Raw genomic sequence first — 23,921 nt, 5'->3', positions numbered from 1 at the left:
CATACTTTACCAGAGGATGACGGATAAGTTACCGTTATTCGGGTTTCTTCTGTAACTACGTTGAATACAGCATATCCGGTGTAGAGCGCTCAGGAGGGAATTGAACTATGATGCTCCAGTGGGTTAGTTTTCATGGTTTATTTTTTACACTTAAACACTTAATCTGCCAATCTCCACCGTTTCATTGTCAACAACAAACCTTTCATTAAGATGAGCGCCCCACACGCATCGCTTTTATACCTTGATTTTAGTGAGTATTTTTTATGCACGGGTGAACTTGTTGACAAGTACTCATGATGCGACTCTCTTGTTTTTAATTTTAAGAATTTTATTTCAATATGTCATATTCCAAATAGCTTAATAAAGCTATTTTAAATAGCTCAACCAAGCTATATAGCTAGATAAAGCTATATAGCTTAATCAAGAGGTTGTGCTGGACCTGATCAGTATTCCTCAGAGTGTACCTATTTATACATGGAAAGAACACAGTAAAACGATCTGTTAAATCACAAAAATATTGCCCGATATGACCATCTTTCAAAGTTGCCACAGTAAAAAGTATTTCCTTGCCGTAGTGGATTTCTTTTCTCTCCGATATGTGTGCATTTAACATGTATAACTGTGGGGTTTGATCCTTCAAACTTTTCGTCATTTTCTTCTGATTCTTCGAAAATTTTCCCACTAAACAATAAAACAAGATAATTATAATCTACTTCATCTAACAGAAAATCGCCATCCATTTAATGTGCCGAATGTTCAGTTGTTTACCTCTCAACAACAATGCCGGAAGTGCTAATTGCGCCCTCTTTTTAGCTCACCTGAGCCGAAGGCTCAAGTGAGTATTTCTGATCAAAATTTGTCCGTCGTCTGTCGTCGTTGTCTTTAACTTTTCATATATTCATCTTCTTCTCAAGAACCACTGGGCCAATTTCAACCAAACTTGCCACAAAGTATCCTTGGGTGAAGAGGATTCAACTTTGTTCAAATGAAGGGTCAAGCCCTCTTCCAAGGGGAGATAATTATGAATTAATGAAAAATTAATGGCATCTTTTAAAAATCTCCAGAACCATTTGGCCAGGAAAGATGAAACTCATGTGGAAGCATCCTCAGGTAGTGTAGTTTCAAGTTTGTTCAAATCATGACCCCCGGGGGTAAGGCGGGGCCACAATGGCTGATCAAAGTTTTACATAGGAATATATAGGAAAAATCTTTAAAAATCTTCTTCAGAACCACTGAGCCAAGAAAGATGAAACTCATGTGGAAGCATCCACAGGTAGTGTAGATTCAGTTTTGTTTATATCATGACCCCCGGGGGTAGGGCGGGGCAATTATGGCTGCTCAAAGTTTTACATAGGAATATATAGGACATTTTTTTATATCTTCTTCTCCAGAACCACTGGGCCATAGGCCAGGAAAGATGAAACTGATGTGGAACCATTCTCAGGTAGTTTAGATTTAATTTTGTTCAAATAAAGGCCCCCGGGAGTAGGGCGGGGCCACAATGGCTGATCAAAGTTTTACATAGGAATACCTAGGTAAAATCTTTTAAAAATCTTTTTCTCAAGATCAGCAAAGCTATGAAAGGTGATATTTAAATAGAAACATTCTCAGAGTGAATTCAAGATTGTTCATATCATGACCCCTGGGGTTAAGGTGGGGCCATGATGGGCAATCAAATCTTTCCATAAAAATATGTATGGCGAAATTATATATATATGTATGCTTTATCGATATACTAGTAGTGGCATTCTCAAGTAATAAAAGATGCAACCCCCCTCCCCCAACAAGTACACTTTTCAATACTTAGCTGATTTGTGTTTTTTAATTAGCCCTTGTGCTCAGGTGAGCGATGTGGCCCATGGGCCTCTTGTTTATCTTTCCCGCAAACCGCGCGAAAATTCAAATGTAATTGGCTTTTCAATGTGGATTATGTGTAGGAATTATTGAACTCACAACTTACAAATATATACCAACTGAAAGCTACACTCTTCTAATTTTCAAAACTTAATTTACATTTTCCTGTTGCGATTATCCTTTTTGTCGATACGTGTTTATAGTCGATTGTTTATGTTTTACGCCAATGCCAGTTTGACTACTGCATTATACCCAAGAACTGTTCAATTCTTTCATTACATATCCGTAAAAAAAATATATGAATAGTTTCTTTAAAGTATCCTCATTTTTAGATAATAAGTTTTATGTCGAAACATTACTTATGTTTTCTGCAACAACGAGGAAAGTTGTAGAAAACGCACATTAATAAAAATCAAAATTTCGGCGTTTTTTCTCGCAGTTATGTCAGAATTAACCGTTAATTAAGACATAAATGTTTAAATTTCATAATTATATTGCATATAATTAAATTCTGTAGAGTCTCACGATTAAAATGGTACCTGATTTTTTGAAATCTGTTAATTCTAAGCGAAACTATCAATTTATTTCAGCAAAGTGTCAGAAAAAAAGGGCTTATCGGTCAGTATTGACCGATACGAACGTGAAAGGGTTAAGTTTTATAGAGATACACAATATTTCATTAAAAAAATCAAGAGAAATTACGGTGTCCGAATTAACAACACCACTTACAGTAGAGAAAGTGTCAAAATAATCGATTATAGACCCTATATTTAACATAGACAAAATTAAATGAATGACAGTTTTTTTTACCAAGTACAAAAATAATTAAAAAGTCATTTTTTTTTTGGGTTGCTTTATATATTTCACCAAAAATTTAAGAATTAATACTATGCATTTGAAAAGCAAGGGAATAAAGAGGGGAGGGGGGGGGGGTACTTGGTAATAAACATTGATCAAATAATAATGGAAGTACAAGACAGACAGACACAATTCATTTTACTTTTGTCTAAATAAGAAATTAAAAAAAAATAAAAACACAATAATAAATTTTTAATTATCTTTATCAGAAACCATGGCAAAAAAGAGAAAGAACATATACCAAAATATGATGTTAAAGAACTCGAAAACGCTGTTGCTGCAGTCAAGTCTGGCATGTCGATAAAGAAAGCATCACAACAGTTTTCTGTGCCAAGAACTACCATACATGACCATGTAACTGGTAAGATAGAAGCAGGTGCCAGGCCAGGAAAGCCACCAGCCATCCCTGTTGAAATAGAGCAGCAAGTTGTTAGGCTGGCATTAGATGCAGCTGACATGGGATTCGGAATCAGTCGGGGGATGCTAAAAGCTAAGACTTGCCAACTGGTAAACCGCTTAAAGCCTCCAATTCCTTCCAAAAATGGCATCCCTGGAAACATGTGTTGGCGGGGTTTAAGGTCTAGGTTTTCGGAATTGGTCATTAGAAAGCCGGAAATACTATCCACAGTTCGGTCCAAGACGATGAACCGGGAGATTTTTATCCAAATGCTTCAGTGCTCTTGACCACACCTTGACATCTTCATGATAAGCCTGAGTGTATCTGAAACTTTGACGAGAAGGGATTTCAGTTTGGACATTCTCATGTTTCTGTGTGTGCCAGGAAAGGATCTCGTTCTCTTCCTGGACGCATTTACAATTCTCGAGAAAGCATCTCTGTCTTCGCTTGTATCAACGCTTCTGGAGCCCGGATGCCTCCCATGGTTGTGGTTTGCTTATAGGCAAACCCAGACGGAGTCTAGAGTCCTTTTCGACTGAAGATGGTCCTCTAGACACAGTGTGGACATTCCAGAAGAAGGCCTGGACGACAGATATTCTTGGTGAGCAGTGGTTCGAGGAGGTTTTAAGAAATTTAAGAATTAATAGTATGCATTTGAAAAACAAGGGAATAAAGAGGGGAGGGGGGGGGGTACTTGGTAATAAACATTGATCAAATAATAATGGAAGTACAAGACAGACAGACACAATTCATTTTACTTTTGTCTAAATAAGAAATTACAAAAAAATAAAAACACAATAATAAATTTTTAATTATCTTTATCAGAAACCATGGCAAAAAAGAGAAAGAACATATACCAAAATTATGATGTTAAAGAACTCGAAAACGCTGTTGCTGCAGTCAAGTCTGGCATGTCGATAAGGAAAGCCTCACAACAGTTTTCTGTGCCAAGAACTACCATACATGACCATGTAACTGGTAAGATAGAAGCAGGTGCCAGGCCAGGAAAGCCACCAGCCATCCCTGTTGAAATAGAGCAGCAAGTTGTTAAGTTGGCATTAGATGCAGCTGACATGGGATTCGGAATCAGTCGGGGGATGCTAAACGCTAAGACTTGCCAACTGGTAAACCGCTTAAAGCCTCCAATTCCTTCCAAAAATGGCATCCCTGGAAACATGTGTTGGCGGGGTTTAAGGTCTAGGTTTTCGGAATTGGTCATTAGAAAGCCGGAAATACTATCCACAGTTCGGTCCAAGATGATGAACCGGGAGATTTTTACCAAATGCTTCAGTGCTCTTGACCACACCTTGACATCTTCATGATAAGCCTGAGTGTATCTGAAACTGTGACGAGAAGGGATTTCAGTTTGGACATTCTCCTGTTTCTGTGTGTGCCAGGAAAGGATCTCGTTCTCTTCCTGGACGCATTTCCAATTCTCGAGAAAGCATCTCTGTCTTCCCTTGTATCAACGTTTCTGGAGCCCGGATGCCTCCCATGGTTGTGGTTTGGTTATAGGCAAACCCAGACGGAGTCTAGAGTCCTTTTCGACTGAAGATGGTCCTCTAGACACAGTGTGGACATTCCAGAAGAAGGCCTGGACGACAGATATTCTTGGTGATCAGTGGTTCGAGGAGGTTTTTCTGAAACATTGTGGGCCCCACCGTCCTCAGTTGTTAATACTGGATTCACACAGGAGTCACGAGGTCTTGGGTCTTCTTCAAATGACCAAAGCGAACCAGATTGACATCCTGGCACTTCCCCCGCACACCACTGCCTTGCTTCAACCCCTTGATAGAACTGTATTTGGTCCCTTATCTCGGTCCTTTAATAAAGCCTGCTCCGAGTTTCTTTGCCAGAATCCGTCCAACCTGATCAATAACTTGGCCAGTCTTATTTTCTTCTGCCTGGGAATCTTCTGTGACTCCAGACAACATCAAGGCTGGATTCAAGGCTTGCAGGACATTCGCAGTAGATTTAAGTTCTATTCCAGATCAGGGTTTCCACACCAGCATTCCATTTGATAATCATGTTTCTCAGACTCAGAGTGCTACCTTATCTCCTAGTGCCTCAACAGCAATTTTGATGACCAACTCCTCTGCACATCCCCTTCTACAACTTCCAGTTCAGATGCACCCACCATTTGTACTTCTTCCATGTCTGTTTCTGAAGCTTTTTCAGCTAGTTTCTCCACTGTAATATCATCCTCTGAGATGCCATCTACTTCTGTTTCGTCTGCAAGAGCCTCAGTTACTTCCTCATCCACCTGTGTCACTCCTTCCGACAATTTGGACTCGTCTGTTTCACCATCTGATTTGACAAACTCCTTTGACAGTCCTTCTGGAACACTGCTGGCAAAAGTATCTTTGGAGACTGCAGATCCAAATCTAGCAGATGGGCAGTTTACTCTAGCCACCAACGAAGATCTTCTTCGTCTTGCATCAGTTTTCGATCTTGTCTTACCAATATCCACCGAAAAAAAAAAGAATTTTTTCCGCCGAGGCCACTCAAAACCACAAGTACTGTGCCTTTGAAGAAAAGAAAGATTACATCACATTGATTATTAACATCTGACGAAATAATTAAAGAAAAAATGATTACAAGGGAAGACAAGAGGCCCACGTGCCTTATAGGTCACCTGAGGGTCATGTAACAACTTTTAACAATTGAATTTATTTCGTGTTTTAAACCAGAGGCCATGAAATTCATAATTTTGAAAGAGGCACTATTGCTTATCATAATTATACACTTACCATGCTTACTCTTGTTACTTAATACCCAGACGTACATCAGAGTAACAAAGAGAAAATGCACTTCCACTTTATAACCATTTATGCACCTCACCCCAAAGGAACCACTAACCCTGGGGCCATTTATTTCAAAATTTTGGAAATTTTATCATGAATTTTATTTCATCATAAATGGTTGATTAATACCAAAAAGCAGATTTCAAAGCATTAATTTATTTTCAGACTATGTAACCCCCCCCTCCTATACCCCTGACCCAGGGGGGCATGAAATTAACCGTTTTGCTAGATACACCTTTTTTCATCAAAAAAATATATATATACTTAGATCATTGGCATAATTTAATACCCTTGAGCAAAGGAAAAGATTTTCAAAGAATTAATGCATTTTCACTATATAATCAAAAGTCCCCCCCCCCCTTAAAGCAAATGGCAAAACCCCTGACACAGGGGACATAAAAATTCACAAAATTGGTTGAGGTGCCATTCTTTCCTCATCATAACTATGTACTTTATGTTGTTTATTTAATACCTTGAAGCAGAGAAGAAGATTTTTAAAGAATAAATGCATTTTCACAATATAACCAATAGAGCCCCACCCTAACACCAGAACCCCTGACCCTGGGGCCTTAATATTCACAGTTTTGAAAGAGGCACTCTTACTCATCATAACAATCTACTTAGTTAGTTTATTTAATACACAGGAATACAGAAGAAGATTTTCAAAGAATTAATGCATTTTCACTATATAATCAATAGAGCCCCGCCCTAGCACCAGAACCCCTGACCCTGGGGCCATAAAATTCACAATTTTGGTAGAGGCACTCTTGCTCATCATAACTATGCACTTAGTTAGTTTATTTAATACCTAGGAGCAGAGAAAAATATTTAAAGAATTAATGCATTTTCACTATATAATCAATAGAGCCCCGCCCTAACACCAGAACCCCTGACCCTGGGGCCATGAAATTCACAATTTAGGAAGAGGCACTCTTGGTCATCATAACAATGTACTTAGTTAGTTTATTCAATACCCAGGAGCAGAGAAGAAGATTTTCAAAGAATTAATGCATTTTCACTTTATAATCAAGAGAGCCCCGCCCTAACACCAGAACCCCTGACCCTGGGGCCATGAAATTCACAAATCTGAAAAAGGCACTCTTGCTCATCATAACTATGTACTTAAATTGTTAATTTGATACCAAGGAGCAGAGAAGAAGATTTTCAAAGAAATAATGCATTTTCACTATATTATCAATAGAGCCCCGCCCTAGCACTAGAACCCCTGATCCTGGGGCCATGAAATTCACAATTTTGGTAGAGGACTCAATGCTGATTACAATCATACCAACAGTTTGTCTGCATGATGTCCAGGAGTAAAGAAGAAGATTTTTAAAGATTGCACTATTTTTAGTGGTTTTGGCCCCACCCCTAAGGCCCCAGGGGGACAGGGATCATGAAATTCACAATTTTTCTTCCCCTTAAGCTTCACCCATAGATGCTGTATGCCAAAATTGGTTGAAATTGGTTCAGTGGTTTCAGAGAAGAAGCTGAAAATGTTCAAATGTTAACACACGACGCACGACGACGGACGAAAACGGATAGCAATAGGTCACCTGAGTTTACTCAGGTGACCTTAAAAGGAGAGGAGAGAAATGTAATTGTCATATAGTTTACAATTATAGAATTCTTCTATTTTTTACATACATACGTGTTACCTATAGGAAGAGCTTCGCTCTCACGGGCCCCTGAAAGGGCTCCGCCCTCTATATAAATCTTGTAGAATTCCAATACTTGATAACAATGCTGTCGAGTAAAGGAAGGTTTTTTGTCAAGTATGACGTCACCAGCCTTGACATGACGCAGTACAAGTTAATAATTACAAAAATGATTTAATAGATATTAAATCATCGCAATTTTTTCTAACCCTATCATTTAAACTAAAAAAAATCTGTTATTTAATACAATGTATAAAGAATATGAATTTATCTAGTAGTAGTAGCATTGGAGCTGCACAGGACAAGGAATGTAAAGGGGAGAAACAGCAAAAGTCGGACACTTTTCCGGATTCCCTCGTGTGAACATTTAGCTTAGATAACCAGTTGCATAATATATAAATAGAACTTACGCATTACATAGTATGGCCTTTTTGCTTCCTTTCTATCGTTTGTTTTCATTGTGTAATGTACTGTCAACTGTGTATTCACAACACCATTGTGGGTTAAGAACTGATTTACCTTCTTTTACAGGAGAGCTTATAAGATAAGAACAGTAGGCCTAATTACTCTTAATAAAATTAGAACATACATTACATCCTTCCCCTTACAAAATTTGATACTTCCCATGGACATTAGATTTAAGATAATTAAAGTTCATTATAAACAGTAACACAAAATAAATTTGATGAAATATGAATTAGTTCAGTTTTCAATTAAGATTAACAGTAAACTTCTTTCTCGGTATTTATGTTCTCGGGAGTTTTACACAGCGACCACTACGGGTAAAATACGCAGTTGTTGCGGCTGGTGGTTCGACGTCAGATCTAGCTGTCTCAGTGACGGTATTTGGTTGCACATCTAAAGCTGCTGATATGTCATTGGTGCTCTGATTGGTCTTAGAACGCAATGTCGCATCGGTATATGTAGGGACATCATCTCTGGAGACCGAGTTTCCTCGGACACGAGTAGGTCTCAGGAATTTGCGGTTACGTCTGTAGCATCGTCCTTGTCTCTCGATGACATACGAACGTTTTGTAGGGTGCAAGTCTTTAACGAATCCGCTTGTCCATTGTCCTGATTGGCTCTGCATCATTACAAAGTCTCCTGCCTTGAGAGGTTTAAGTGGTTCCTTCTTAGCATGTCTGTTAAAGTTCTCTTCCTGTTTTTCCTGTCGACATTTCATCTTGACCAATGTGTTGTCATCTACTCAAGATTTCAGTAGAGGGACTGCTGTAGGTAAGATAGACTTCAGCCTGCGTCCTAAAAATAGCTGAGCTGATGACATATCAGTACCATCAATCTTGGTGTTCCGATACTCCAAAAGAGCTAAGTATGGATCTTCAGATTTGGTAATAAGACATTTCATGGTCTGAACCATTCGCTCTGTCTGTCCATTACTCTAAGCATGGTACGGACTGGTTGTGGTATGTGTGATGTAATATGATTTCACAAACTCCTTGAACTCATAACTACTGAATTGTGGTTCATTATCACTAATTATGATGTCTGGAATTCCATATTTGGAAATCATGCTTTTCAAAAAATGAGTGATCACGCACTTAGAGGAAAGCGACTCCAGTTTGGCAAGTTCTGGCCACTTAGATAAATAGTCAACTACCAGTAAGTAATGGTTTCCACTAAGTTCAAACAGATCCATTCCAATCTTAGACCTTGGTCTTCACGGAAGTTCGCTTGGGATCATTGGTTCCTTAGGATTAGCAGCCTGATATTTGGTACAAGTTGCACATGCGCTCACGAGGTTCGCTATGTCTCTTCCCATACCATTCCAAAAGAGAATGTCTCTCGCTCGATTTCTGGTCTTCACAATTCCTTGGTGTCCAATATGTAGCTTCTCCTTTCGAGTTTCGAACTCTCGTCATCGTGTTTGGTCTGCCAAAATCCAGACGTGGCATCTAATTTGCTGAAAATCTTGGCTCCAGGCATCCTAGCTGCAACTTCTTCAACAGTGTTTAAGGGAAAATGTTCCCGAAGTATGGCACGGTTTAGATCACGAGGATCAATGCAAATCCTGATCTTTCCATTCGGCTTTGTAACGGTTACTATGGAGTTGACCCATTTCGTCGGCTCGCGTTGCTTCACAATCACTCCTTCAAGCTCCATTCTGTCGAGCTCTTCCTTGTCCCTCAAGGCTATGGGAATCTTGGGTGGAGGATATATCACTGGCTGAATGTTTTCATCCACCTTGATTGAGTAGGTGCCTGGTAAGCATCCAAGTCCACTAAATAAGTCCCGATAATCCTGGGGAATGCCATGTGGTACAGTACGGTTTTTCCTCTCAATGTTGTGTATTCGCTGAACGAGTCCAAGCTTAGAACATATGTCAGCTCCCAGAACAGGGTTCACAGTTTGGTCGATAATGTAGAATTTCACATATGGCAGCACTGCATCCTTCCATACACAGGGTAGTATAACAGTACCAGCACAACGAAGGCAGTGTCCAGAGAACGACTTCAGTGGTGAAAAGGTTGGAGCAACTTTCAGGTTTTTGTGATCAGCTGATGACAAAACATTACACTTTGCTCCGGTGTCAAGTTGGAAGTGAATATTAGAGTCCTTTACCTTCACTGTTTAATACCATTCTACACCCTGATTATTACCATTCACATTCACTGAACCAATAAAGAATTCCTCATCTGATGTGTCTACTGCATGCATTGTCTTTGATCTATTGTTTTTCTTTGAACTAGCGACAGCACGCTTTTTTTCCTGAGTGACACTTAATTGCAAAGTGGTTTGGATTTCCACACTTTCTACAAGCTTCACCATATGCAGGGCATCGTTTAAACTCACGAGTTTGACCACAATATTTACAGTCTTTCTTTTAGTCGGTGCTGACTTCCGGTTTGGGAGAGTACTACCTTTCGATATTCCATGTACCAATTTGTCTTCCATAGACTGTATTTGCTGCTTAGAAATTTCACATGTACGCGCAAAGTTCATAGCTTTCTCCAGGGTTAAGTCTGAACCCTCACCAATGCATTTTTCACGTACCTTGTGATTCCGAGTACCGAACACGATAGCGTCTCGAATCATATCGTCCTGGTCCTTATATCCACATTCTTTCACTAAAAGTCTGAGATCTGTGAGAAATTTTTCAAACGTTTCTCCCTCCTTCTGTGTCCTACTGAGGAACTTGTATCTCGAATAAACACGATCTGACTTCGGTTTCACGTGGTTTTCAAATTTCTCCTTCATCACTGAGAATTTCTTACTATCTTTCTCTGACAGGTTCCACGTTGAATAGATATCTCTTCCCTTGTCGCCAATCCATATCATCAGGTATTTACAATGTTCCTCTTCCTTTCTCCAGAATTCCACGTGTTGTATAGACGTGTGCAATTCCTAAACCAGATTCTGGGCCTCCCAGTTGAATTTCGGCGTGACAGCTAAATTCATCGTATTCATCACAATCCTTTCTGTATAACTGCAGCACTTATTTCTGCAGATGGCAATGGAAAAGGGGAGATATATCCCGCTACTGACACCATGTAATGTACTGTCAACTGTGTATTCACAACACCATTGTGGGTTAAGAACTGATTTATTACCTTCTTTTACAGGAAAGCTTATAAGACAAGAACAGTAACTCCTAATAAAATTAGAACATACATTACACATTGGTTAAAGATTTATACTCGCTATAAATTAAAACCAAACACGATAAGACAGAGACAGGTAAAGTCGGACAAAGACAGTGAAAGTCGGACACCGCGCTTTTAAAGTCGGACACATTATACAATAATATTCTTATTATCCTTATCAATAGGGCTAAATAATTGCTTGTTTGTATTAAAGAGATATTTTAGTACCCGTTTAATTTATGCAATAATTGTGATAATTAAAATACTAATGCTGCAAAATTTTGGATATTTGGATGTTACTATCAATTTAATGCACCATAAACAATATCTTTCGTAAAATAAACTGTTAAAACTCAACTCTTTTCCAATATTTCAATGTTCAAACGTCAATTTACACATTGCACAAAATTATTGTTTTTTAATTTTAATTTTTTGTTTTCTCTCTGTTTTAAGTTTTTCTTTTAACATCTTCTTCAGTTTTTTCTTTCTTCTCCACAATGACATCTTCTGTTGTTAACAATCGATGTGACGTTTTGGCCTTTGATTTTTTTACAGTGCCCTTCTCTGTATTGTGGTGACTTGGGGGTAGAAATATACTCTCACCACTATTCCAAACAGAGACAACAGGGGTACATTTTGATGCGTTAAGCGAGACATCCCCATTATCAGACAAACTTTGACAGTCATCCGTGGAAATTGTTTGTGGAAGATCGGCTTCATGAGCTGATCTATTGTTGGCGTTGTCATCTGGAACTATTTGGCATTGCCCAGAAGTTATTAGGGACAGCAAAGCTTTGGGGTCATCAACAACAAATGTGTCGTTGGTACATGCGGATTCAAGAGGAATTAGGCTCGATCAGAACAATGGGGGTCAGGAACGAGAGCTCGAGGGGTGTGCATGCAGAGGCCTAGGGAGCCTCAGGGGTCTGAGATTCAGAAATCGAGAAGGGTGTCTATGCGGACAAACCCTCGGGATTATTATAAGACTTAGAAACAGAAAGGGTACTGCAAGAGGGCATAGTTTCGGGACTTTGTGTTTCAGGAATGGAGGTAGGAGTACATATAGACTGAGTCTCGAAATGAGCACATAGAGAAATCGGCGGCGAAGTCGGATCCAAAACTGCAGTGTCAGGAGTAGCCAGAGTCACGGTACACGTGCGCTGAGAAGCCTGGGGTGATCTCACAACAGAAGTGACATTATCTGGAGAAGTATGTTGGTGGGGCGGAAAAACTTAAGTGGCAACTGAGGGTTGATAAGCCTCAGATGAAATGGCACCTTTATTAAAAGGCACAATCCCCGCAAGCCTTGAATCCGTTTACAATATTTTCCGTAGTGATTCCTGACTCAAAAGCTTTATTGAAAAGATTCAGGAAACTGCTCTTGTTTACTATGTGATAAGGTGACTCTGACAGAAACTCGGAACATGCTTCGTTATATGCTGCATTAAAGGGTCCAAAAACTGATCGATCCAGTGGCAGTATATTAGTTGTATGTGGGGGATAATAAACAGATATTGTAAATGTTTTCTTTCATGGCCAACTCTAAAAGACCAAGTGTCTCGTGAGACGAGTGGCCGTCTAGAATTAAGAGTTGGGGTCGCTCCGGTCCACAGTTTTTTAGAAACACGTCACGGAACCACCTTTCCCCGAGCTCCTCTGTCATCCACCCGTTTTCTTGATAGGAAAATACTGTGTCAGGTGGGGCCTCGTTAACATGAAGACCATGTCGGGTGGCGGACGTTTTGCCCTTCACAACGACCTTTGGGGGCATTTTCCCTCCTGCGCCATGTACACAGTCCATTATAGTAATGTTAGTTCTGTTCTGAGAAACACGGCCCACTACATTTCTGGCACCCTTTGCTGAGATCATCTTAACAGGTGTGTGCTGAAACTGTTTCCCAGTTTCATCACAATTCCATATGTTGTGTGGTTTATTATTCAAATTGAGATTTGAAATGATGTTCCCAAAATCATTCATGTATTTGTTGACAAACTGTGGGATTGAGCATACGAGCACGGGAATTGCCAAGCTTCTCGGGTTTTTAATGGTTTCTTCAGACCATCCCACCACCCCCGACCTGGAGCCCCATTTTTAAAAGCCGCAACTTTCATCCTCTGACAGAGGATTCCTGTCCTGGCAAAGAGGTGTCTACGGGAAATCCCCATTCCTCTTTTTGACGCCCCGATGACGTTTCCCATGCACCACCCTTTCTGCAATGAATTTTGGAAGTGCAGGCTGACGTCCAATGTTTGTTTCAAGGTCACTCCGACTGATATTTTGTCCGAGATGATTGACCTGGGGATCTTTAAAAGTTTTTCAGCCGCCCGTACAGAAAGCACACCTTTCTTAACTTCGTGTACAGCCTTAACCAGGGATTCGTGCTTATACTGCAATATTTTCCGTTTTGCAGAACTTTTTTTTTTTTGCCATTTTGGTCTGAAAAGTAAAGAGAAAATACTTTTTCCCTCAAATTCTGTAAAGCAAGGCTGTTGTCTATATGTCATGTTTTAATTCTATGGATAAATATATAAATCGATCTACATTATGCCTTTTTTTGTCATACTGCAGATTTTTGTTGTGAATTAAAATTATGACATAAAGACAGCACATAGGCGTCGGAACCCGGGAAGGGGGGCTTCTCCCCTTTTTGCAAAGATAAATCTATATAATATAGACATTGAACATTGAGGCGTAGGTTTTGTCCCACCCACTTTCAACAGAAACGTTGCAGTTTATGTAAAAAAAAAAAGTAAAAATAAATTTTGTAGTTTGAAAAAATTTAGTTCTGAAAGAAGTTCGATCCTAACATCCCCCCCCCCCCCCACGAACGAAATGGGATTTTCGTGTTTGGAAAATGAAAGATGTCCTTTTCTTTGTTGCTTGTCAAGTTTTTTGTAGGTTTGAAGTTTTTTTTTTTTTCACTTACCCCCCCCCCCCCCCCCCCCCCCCCCCCCCATTTTCAATTTGCTTCCGACGCCAGCATAACAGACCCAATATTCCTTAACAAATTCTGCCTGGACGCTAACCTAAAGGATTTTTTGTGGCAAGTTTTTGTTTGCTTTTTTTGTTTTGATTTGCTTTTCACCTAAGTTGATTTTTTTTTTTTGGCGACCTCCCCACCCACCCCCCTTTCCAATTGTAAACGATTTTTACGTGCCTGGTATGAAAAATTGAAGTTAAAAACAGTAATTACTAAATTTTAATATTCATTTATTTTAATTACAAGTGATTTAGTTTGTAAATAAATCTATAGTTTCGTTTTCTTTTTCACCACGCTTTCAGTTGATATTCAGAGAGCAATTCTTTCATTTTTTGAACATTTTCATCTGTGCACATGAACCCAATGTTGCAGCGTTGTTTAGGTCCGCATCCTTTCTGAAACTTTTTCTGCAGGACCCTTTGCTTTTAGGTACGTTTTCCCACAGATTAGATTTTTTAAAAACAGTTCTGATATAATTAAAGCGGCGTCATAGATAGGTAGGCCCTTATTCGCTTTAATTCATTGTCTGCATAAATTGCAATGGCATTGCTGTCTCGTGGATTTTCTGGCTCGTCTTTAATATAAAAAAACTTCATTTCCTACAGACAACTCGTGACTTCCCCAGTGGCATCCCCACGGCATATACGCAGTAAACTGCTACTTTCTTCATTCTTCTAGCCAAGTTTTCAAGCTGAAATATTTAGTTTTATCAAGTAATTAACACAATATTTTCGTTTTTAAAAGTTACTAAGTACTAGTATTTTGTTTTATTTTTGATATTGACAAATTTACAATAACGAGTAAAAGACGGTATTAAAAACCTGAATGACATGTTTATATTTAATATTATTTTAAATTCAATTATTGTTATTTTCCTTTTCTCTTGGCAGAATTTGACAAGGAATATTTGGTGGGTTTTATAATTTTAAATTGAGATTGATTATATGAATATATTTTATATAAATAAAATTTATTCACTGTAAAAAGTATATACATAATATAAAATTCATTTATTTTTAGATACTTGTTAAATAAGGAAAAATATACATCTTTACAAAATTAACTCGTTCTTTCATTGTGTCCGACTTTAAATGTATCGCTTTCATGGCAACATGTAAAGTCTGACACTAAATTAATTTTCAATTTTAAATCAAACAGTTTTATTTGAAACCAATTTACCGAAAAAAATGTTTTTATTAACCTTTTACAACTTTTTTTAAATTATAAATCTGTAATACGGACTGTTACCTGTCTTTTGTCTTTCTTTTATGGAGTCTCTTTGACTTTGAAAACCTTTCGCGGTCGAACTTTCATCCGGATCTTTGAGATGTGCAAATTTGATTTCTGTTTTTCTTGTATAGCTGCCCCAAATGTTTAGGGGACTATTAAGAGAATGAAATTATCTAATGAACTCTTGCGTAACACAGGGATAAAAGGATAAGAAGTGAAACACAATTTATTATATTTATTTTAATGCCAACAAATAGCTTGTCCGACTTTCGATGTCCGTCCGACTTTTGCTGTTTCTCCCCTAGAATATCGCTACAACGATAAGCGTATTCGGGACTTAGCCTACGCCAAACTTGCAGGGACATTGACTAGTTTGTTTGATTGACTGATTGATTGTATATTGTTTAACGTCCCTCTCGAGAATTTTTCACTCATATGGAGACGTCACCGTATGCCGGTGAAGGGCTTCAAATTTTGACCTTTACTCGGCACTCAGGGCCATTGAGCAGTGAGGGATCTTTATCGTGCCAACGCCTGCCGCTGACACGGGGCCTCGGTTTTTAAGGTCTCATCCGAAGGACCCGCAACTTTCACTTCAAAGTGACGCATGGCGAAGGAATAGTTGCTACCCATTTTATCGAATGGGTCAGTCGCGGCCGAGATACGAACTCACGACCTCCCGATCACGGAGCGAGCGCTCTACCGACTGAGCTACCGTGAACGGTGACTAGTTTGTTTGAGCTGAAATACGAAATATTTATAGTGTCTATTTTGAAAAGTGCTGGGAGGTAATTCTGGTTTGTATAATTTTATTTTTAACAAAATTAAAGCGAATTGAAAATTTTTTGCTCAACTAGTCAGAGACCAGAAGAACTTATGCAATAGTAATGCCTCCGGCGTCCGTCCGTCTGTCTGTAAACATTTTTTTTCAAAATGCTATTTCTTCTACAGTTTTGATCTGATTTCAATATAACTTGGCAAACAATATAACTTGGTTTTGTAGACTACACTAAGATACATAATTCTTTGTACCGGTTTTTGATTTCATTGAACGGTGTTGCCGTTGTTACAAAAAATAGAAATTTCTGTTAAATACTCTAAAAATGCTACTCCTCCTACAGTTTTGGTCTGATTTCAATATAACTTGGTACATAAGTAGATTACACTAAGATATATAATTCTATATATCGGTTTTTGATATCGTTGAACGATGTTGCTGTGGTTATTACTAAAAATAGAAATTTCTGTGAAATGCTTATGCAATATAACTTGGCAAACAAGTAGACTATACTAAGATACATAATTTATATTATCGGTTTTTGATTTCGTTGAACGGTGTTGTCATGGTAACTAAACTAAGAAATTTCTGTGAAATTCCTTTAAAACGCAGCTCCTCCTACAGTTTTGGTCTGATTTCAATATAACTTGGCACACAAGTAGACTACCCAAAGATACATAATTAAATGCATTGGTTTTTGATTACATGTACGATAAACGGTGTTGCCGTGGTTACTAAAAAAAGAAATTTCTGTAAAATCTTTGAAAATGCTACTCCTCCTACAGTTTTGGTCTGATTTTAATATAACATGGCACTCAAGTAGACTAAGCGAAGATATAAAATTCTATTTCTTGATGGCTGTTGCAAAGTTTCAAATCCAAGTTGCCACTTTTCCCTTGTTATACGTACAGACCAGTACAGCTTCAGTCTCATCAGAGACTTCTGGTTATCTTACGTACATATTTTTGGCAAAATTTTTAGAACTTCCCCACAGCACAGCCTAGCCCCCACCACTTTTTGGGTAAAGGAAGTTAACATATTTTAATGTGCACCAATTTTTTCTTCAAAAACAAGCACATGTCCTTACACTATCCTCATTTCCTACATTCAGCAAAACAATTCTATCTTGATACAAGTCACGTGACAACCAGCTGATACATGCGATATAACTGGTACAGTGTACGGCCCAGCCTTATCCATAATAGATAGCTATATTACATTTTTACATGTGTTCAGTTACTTTGTTACAATTTTTAAGAAGTAATGCATATTAAAACGGTGCTAAGATCACATTTTCTACTTCTGTCATCCGACTTCAACTTAAAACGTCAAGACGAAGTGAATTTTTCAAGAATACGTATTGGTCACTCAAAAATTACGCATGAATACTTACTGAATCGGGAGTCTCAGCCGGAATGTATATTCCCTCTGACTGTCCGATAACTATAAATCATATTTTATTGGAATGTTCCGTTTTTTCGCCTGTTCGTGGTAGACTTTTGGGTAATGCAAAAACGATATAATCATATATGAACGTTTTACAAATGTTAATTAAGGTACATACAACTTTGGAATATTTTCACGTAACTGATTTTTACAATAAAATTTCATTAAAATGATTAGAGCAATTATCATGAGAAATATTTAGTTTTTTTAAATTTGATTTTTAACAGTTTACATATTTTTAAATTTTAGGTCCGTTGGATGGGACATTAAATGGTGCCTCGTATCAAGGATAACAACCCGCTTGGCACGAAAAAGATCGCTTGTCTGGATTTCGAAAAAGAGTAGGCTCACCGGGGGCCGTATGGGAAACTACAACCATTCAAAAACCGATCAATAAACAAACTTATCGGCCGAAATATGTCTTAAATATGTCAATCGCAAATTGAAGTCGAGTTCTTAAACTTTCAGTCGTTTTTCCTTGATCTTAATCTCCTTTTCCACAAGCAACTTCTCTTCCTCTGTTGCAACTAGTTTCAATGTAAGGGCATCATTACGGGAATAATGTAAATGCTTTTTGCATTTCTTTGCTGGCTCTCCATCGGCAAGCACAAGCCTTCAGATCGCTAACAACAAATTTGGGTGCTGAAAAAAATAAAGGTACGGAATAAAGGGTACCTACTTTCGCTAATAAAATGATTTTAAATCAAATGCTATAAAATTTTACTTTCTATCCATATATATTCATATATAAACAATATTCATTACAACCAAAGTCAATTCCGAAAAGCTGTATACTTCTCGAGATGTTCTGAAATTAATTCCAAAGTTGACCTTAATGTTTTTAATCGACTTCGAAAGTTAAACTTATTGTAAAGCGGAAACGACGGGACAAATTTTCCCTGGAATTTATTCTATACACCATGAATATTTGCTCTACAAGATTTTTCTCTGATTTCATCATATGATCTTGTTAGGTCACCATCAGCATTTTGACGGTCTTATGCTTTTAATGGTCAAAATTGTGAATTTCACGGCCCCCGAGTCAGGGATTCTAGGCTCGGGCGGTTCTACATAGATTATATCGTGAAAATGCATTATTTCTTTGAAAATTTTCTTCTCTGCTCCAGAGCATTTAATAAAGTTACCAAGTACATACTTAAGTTGAAGAACGCTGTCTCTTCCAAAATTGAATATTTCATGGCCCATGGTCAGGGGTTCTTGTGCTAGGGCGGGTCTCTGTTGATTATATATAGTGAAAATGCATAAATTCTCTGAAAATCTTCTCTGGTCCTGTGTATGAAACGAACTATGCAAGTATATAGGTATGATGAGCAAGAATGTCTCTTTCAAAATTGTGAATTTCATGGCCCCTGGGTCGGCGGTTCTGGTTTTAGGTTTGTGATTTATTGATAATATAGTGAAAATACACTCTTTAAAAATCATGAAATCTTCATCTCTGCTTGGGTATTAAATAAGCTAACCAAGTACACAGTTATGTTGAATAAGACTGCCTCTTCCAAAATTGTGAATTTCATGGCCCCAGGGTCGGGGGTTCTGGTGTTAGGGCGGGGCCTTAATGATTATGTAGTGAAAATGCATGAATTATTTGAAAATCTTTTCCTTTACTAGTGGGTATAATGCCAATGATCTAAGTACATATTTATAATGAAGAAAGGTGCTTCTTCCAAAATTGTTAATTTCAGGGGCCTTAGGTCAGGGGTGCTGGGGGTGGATGGAGGTTATATAGTCTTACAATAAATTAATGAATTGAAATCTGCTCTTTGGTATTAATCAGCCATTTATGATGAATTAAAATTTATGATAAAATTTCCAAAATTTGAAATATGTGGCCCCAGGGTCAGTGGTTTTTGTGGAGTAGGTTTCACAACTCCACAAAAAATCGGAAATGCATTTTCTCTTTGATACTCTGATCTACCTCTTGGTATTAAGTAACCAGAGTAAGCATGCTAAATGTATAGTTATGATAAGCAATGGTGCCTCTTTCAAATTTGTGAATTCCATGGCCTCTAGTTTAAAACAGAAACCAAATTCAATTGTTGGAAAGTTTTAAAATGATACTCATGTGACATATAAGGCTCGTGGGCATCTTGTTTAATTATCAATGTCTTAGTTCATGTTGATTTTTTGATTACAAGCCACGTATCCCTTATTGGCGAAGCCACGAAGAAGTGTATAAGTTATTCTTCATGAGTAAACGATGTAGGATCTACATTAATGCGAAGAAGAAGGGAGTCCCTCCTAGAAAACATGCATGTTCATACAACTGAACAGTATCAGCCAAGTCCATGAAACCAGCCATGGCATGTGGAAAACAGGTATTTGTTAAGTACTTGTCATGTAGTTTTATATATGCATTTTTGTCATGTATATGAAGAAATAGGACAAACTGATCGTAAGAAATATGATAAATTGTAAGTCAGCACTCTTGTCATGGACAAAGACTCTACCACAGTATCTCAGGTCAAGGCCACAGGTGGATTTAAATATAGAAAAGAAATGTGACGGCAATCACCCATTAGGTTCTACCAGCAAGCTTGTCGAGATGAGTGTGACCCACAAAGTCTTAAAAAATGTATTGACCGGGGACAGGTTGAAAGATGTTTCATTTATTGTGTGAAACAGCAGAGCAAGGGAACCAACACAGTGTTAGGAGGACCTTCAAAAGATAGTTCCCCATCGGTATGATGTGTTTATAAAAAGATTGTTGTATAGTACGATAAAATCTAAATATTTTTAAATGTCTAATTTTCAAAAACATTAAAACATTCCACCAAATTTGATTTCAGGTTATCATGAAAAATATGGGGTTTGTTGCAGGAGTGCTAGAAATGAACACATGTATAAGCCAAAGAATTTGCCTTACAGAAAGCCCTTTAAGGACCAACCGTTACGATCTGCTTTGGAAAATCTGTTTCAGACATATGGTGGAAAAGCTGATGAACTTGCTGGGCTGGGATCAACACAGATCAGTGAAAATTTTAATCATATGGTGGCAAACAAAGCGCCTAAATGAATGTTAGTTTATCGAAGAATGGCTGTTCGCATTTGTATTCTAGTAAATTCATGTTGAGAATTAAATTACACATGTATTTTAGATCATGATTAGCCTGAGTGAGCCTGCTCATGTTAATGTACTTTACAAATTTTTAGGTGCAACATATAGTTCCAACATTGGATTTGATGAAGCTACTGATAGAGAAGACATCAGTATTGCTCCAAAGGATATATCTTTAGACAAGAGTCCCTTGATAGTTTCTGATCTGGAAACTACTGGATTTGGTTAGTTTTGTAACTAAATATATTGAGTATTGAAAGATATTTCACCAATAGGATACACGGTATACTTGTCTAGTAACATGTTTTATAATTGAACTTGTATATATTTATTGCAGCAAGGGCATCAGATATCCTTCAGATTGCTTGTGTTTGCAAGGAAAATAAGTTTAACGTCTAAATGAGACGAACTTGTAGCAATAGGATTTGTGCCCCGGCTGCCACTAGATTTATCTACCTTGGAGGAGTAATGAAGCTGAAGGGCAATACTGTTGATTTTTCAACAATAGCTGTCGGCCTTGGAAAGTTTTTGGAGTTTGTTTCAAACTACTCTAAAAAAGGTCTAGGACACAACATATAAAATTTCGATATCCCTGTCCTTATCCACCAGCTTTCCAAACATATTTGTTTTTCAAAGATTAAAGGCTGGATTGTTGACACTCTGAAGTTATCAAAAAGGATTTATCCAAAGCCTGAGCTAGGTAATCAAAAAACAAGAAAATCTTGTTCAGAAACTTATTGGAGAAATATACAGTGTTCATAATACATGCAGGCACAGATGTTGATGTTCTTCGGAAGCATAACATAAGCATGATCCAAATAACGGTATTTGGAATGTCTTTTGTGACACAATAGACAATTCAAAAAGATGCAGAATATCGAAAACGGTCATTGAAAAAGTTGCGTATGTAAAACACTTTCAGACATAGTGTTCAAAACAGCACAGTCAAACTTGATTATCTGGAACTCGATGTATATCTGAGGATTAAAAAATGGAGGGTAAAACACTTTCAGAATAAGTGGATGGGACTTCCAAATTATAGAGGAAATCCATTGTATTCAGGATATTGGTGTCGAGATACCGAATTTCAACTGTAGCTAACATTTTCCTTGTTTGTCAGCATTTATGCTAGGATCAAGCTTTACGAAAGTTTTACCATGAACAAGTTAAATGTTCATGGACATTGGTCGTACTGCGTATATGTAAATGATGATAAATAGTGGATAATATGACTGTATGGAGGCATGCAGTCAAGTGCATGTGTAATTGGTAAAGAAGGAAATTCATGCTCATTTTTAGCTCTACTGGTCAGAGACCAGCAGAGCTTATGCGATAGTAATACGTCCGGCGTCCGTCCGTCTGTCTCTGTAAACAATTTTTCAAAATGGTACTCCTCCTACAGTTTTGGTCTGATTTCAATATAACTTGGCACACAGGTAGACTACACTAAGATACATAATTCTGTTTATCGGTTTTTGATTTCGATGAACGGTGTTGCCGTGGTTACTAAAAAAATTTATTTCTGTGAAATTGTTTCAAACTGCTTCTCCTCCTACAGTTTTGGTCTGATTTCAATATAACTTGGCACACAGGTAGACTACACTAAGATACATAATTCTGTTTATCGGTTTTTAATTTCGATGAACGGTGTTGCCGTGGTTACTAAAAATAGAAATTTCTGAGAAATTGTTTCAAAATGGTACTCCTCCTACAGTTTTGGTCTGATTTCAATATGACTTGGCACACAAGTAGACTACACTTCTGTATATCGGTTACTGATTTCGATGAACGGTGTTGCCGTGGTTACTAAAAAAGAAATTTCTGTGAAATTGTTTCAAAATGCTACTCCTCCTACACTTTTGGTCTGATTTCAATATAACTTGGCACACAAGTAGACTACACTAAGATATACAATTCCGACACATTCTGATTTCGATGAACGGTGTTGCCGTGGTTACTAAAAATAGAAATTTCTGAGAAATTGTTTCAAAATGTCAATTTTGGTCTGTGTATCGACACAAGTTTCTGATATCGGTTACTGATTTCGATGAACGGTATTGCCGTGGTTACTAAAAATAGAAAATTCTGTGAAATTGTTTCAAAATGCTACTACTCCTACAGTTTTGGTCTCATTTCAATATAACTTGGCACACAGGTAGAAACACTAAGATACACAATACGGTGTATCGGTTTTCGATTTTTATGCACGATGTTGCTTTGGTTACTAAACATAGGAATTTCTGTCCACAAAATACTACTTCTCCTACAGTTTAGTTCTGATTTCAATATAATTTTGCACAGAAGTAGACTTCACTAAGATACACAATTCTATTTATCATTTTTTGATTTCGATGAACATTATTGTCTTGGTTACTAAAGATAGAAATTTCTGTAAAATACTATCAAAATGCTACTCCAAATACAGTTTTAGTCTGATTATGATATAATCTGGCATGCATGCAAGTAGACTACACTAAGAACATAAAGAGACTTAATCAAGGATCATTATTCTATTTATTGCTGTTGTAAAGTTTCAATTCCCAACTGCTACTTTTCTCTTCCTTTGCTATAAGTAAAAACCAGTAGAGCTTCAGTCTCGACAGAGACTTCTGCTTATTATCATGCTGCCTTGGTGTACATAATTTCATGTATATAATGTTCTGTACTGATCTGTACAACTATTGTTAATTTTCTTTGGTATTTTACTTTCCTGTATTAGAAATCGTATTACGCGTACTTTGTCGCTACCGAGTGCTGTACAGCACACGTCCATCTACACCGGTGTCCACCGATTGCACTGAACAGTGACTAAGTCAGAGGTCCTCAGATATAGCGAGAGTTCGATCGAAAATGGCGGATACAATCTTTTTACGAATCGTGTTCAGCTTTAATATGGGTTGGATACCTAACATGGATATGCACATTTGACATCTCAAAGAAAAGGTTGCTGATTATTAAGCTATTTGTAAATTGTGTACAACTATGTTGCCTGAGTTTGCTGGTCTAACAAAATAAATACTTTGATTCCATCGTTATCATATATACAAAACGATTGCGTTACGCTCTGTTAATGTATTTTTTACAGTCCTCTAAAGCATCATAAGTTTCTAGATGACGTCAAAATTCTTGATTTCAAACAAGAATAATTTGTTTGATTCCCTATTGCTGCTCTACCATAAACCCGAGGACCATGATCTGAGCAATTAACCATCTGCACTTTTTCTAGATACGTTTTCA

The 23,921-nt window shown here is 37.7% G+C and overlaps 2 protein-coding genes across 2 annotated transcripts; both read right to left on the bottom strand.

Annotated features, from left to right (window-relative positions):
• Positions 1 to 9,392: 9,392 nt before the first annotated feature.
• On the bottom strand, positions 9,393 to 10,868 carry LOC134243873 (uncharacterized). Its single transcript, XM_062726100.1, has 2 exons — positions 10,190 to 10,868; positions 9,393 to 10,087 (listed from the first exon to the last, which is right to left on the bottom strand). Exons 1-2 carry the CDS (start codon positions 10,866 to 10,868, stop codon positions 9,393 to 9,395), a joined length of 1,374 nt encoding a protein of 457 aa, XP_062582084.1.
• Positions 10,869 to 12,656: 1,788 nt separating this feature from the next.
• Positions 12,657 to 13,151, bottom strand: LOC134243872 (uncharacterized). The gene has a single exon (XM_062726099.1). It carries the CDS (start codon positions 13,149 to 13,151, stop codon positions 12,657 to 12,659), a length of 495 nt encoding a protein of 164 aa, XP_062582083.1.
• Positions 13,152 to 23,921: the final 10,770 nt, after the last annotated feature.

Source organism: Saccostrea cucullata, unplaced genomic scaffold, assembly GCF_032062105.1.
Source record: "Saccostrea cucullata isolate Sc308-1 unplaced genomic scaffold, CSIRO_AGI_Scuc_v1 ctg784, whole genome shotgun sequence".
NCBI classification, from domain to species: Eukaryota; Metazoa; Mollusca; class Bivalvia; order Ostreida; family Ostreidae; genus Saccostrea; species Saccostrea cuccullata.
Note: the sequence above shows the minus strand (reverse complement) of the source record. Positions and strands in the feature narration are given on the sequence as shown.

Bases quoted from the DNA above. Each gene is read 5' to 3' on its own strand.
- LOC134243872 (XM_062726099.1), bottom strand. From the start codon at position 13,151: ATGAATGATTTTGGGAACATCATTTCAAATCTCAATTTGAATAATAAA.
- LOC134243873 (XM_062726100.1), bottom strand. From the start codon at position 10,868: ATGATATGGATTGGCGACAAGGGAAGAGATATCTATTCAACGTGGAAC. The intron at 10,088-10,189 runs GTAATAATCAGG...TTTTGTCATCAG, and splicing joins TGGTTCAGTGAATGTGAATG to CTGATCACAAAAACCTGAAA.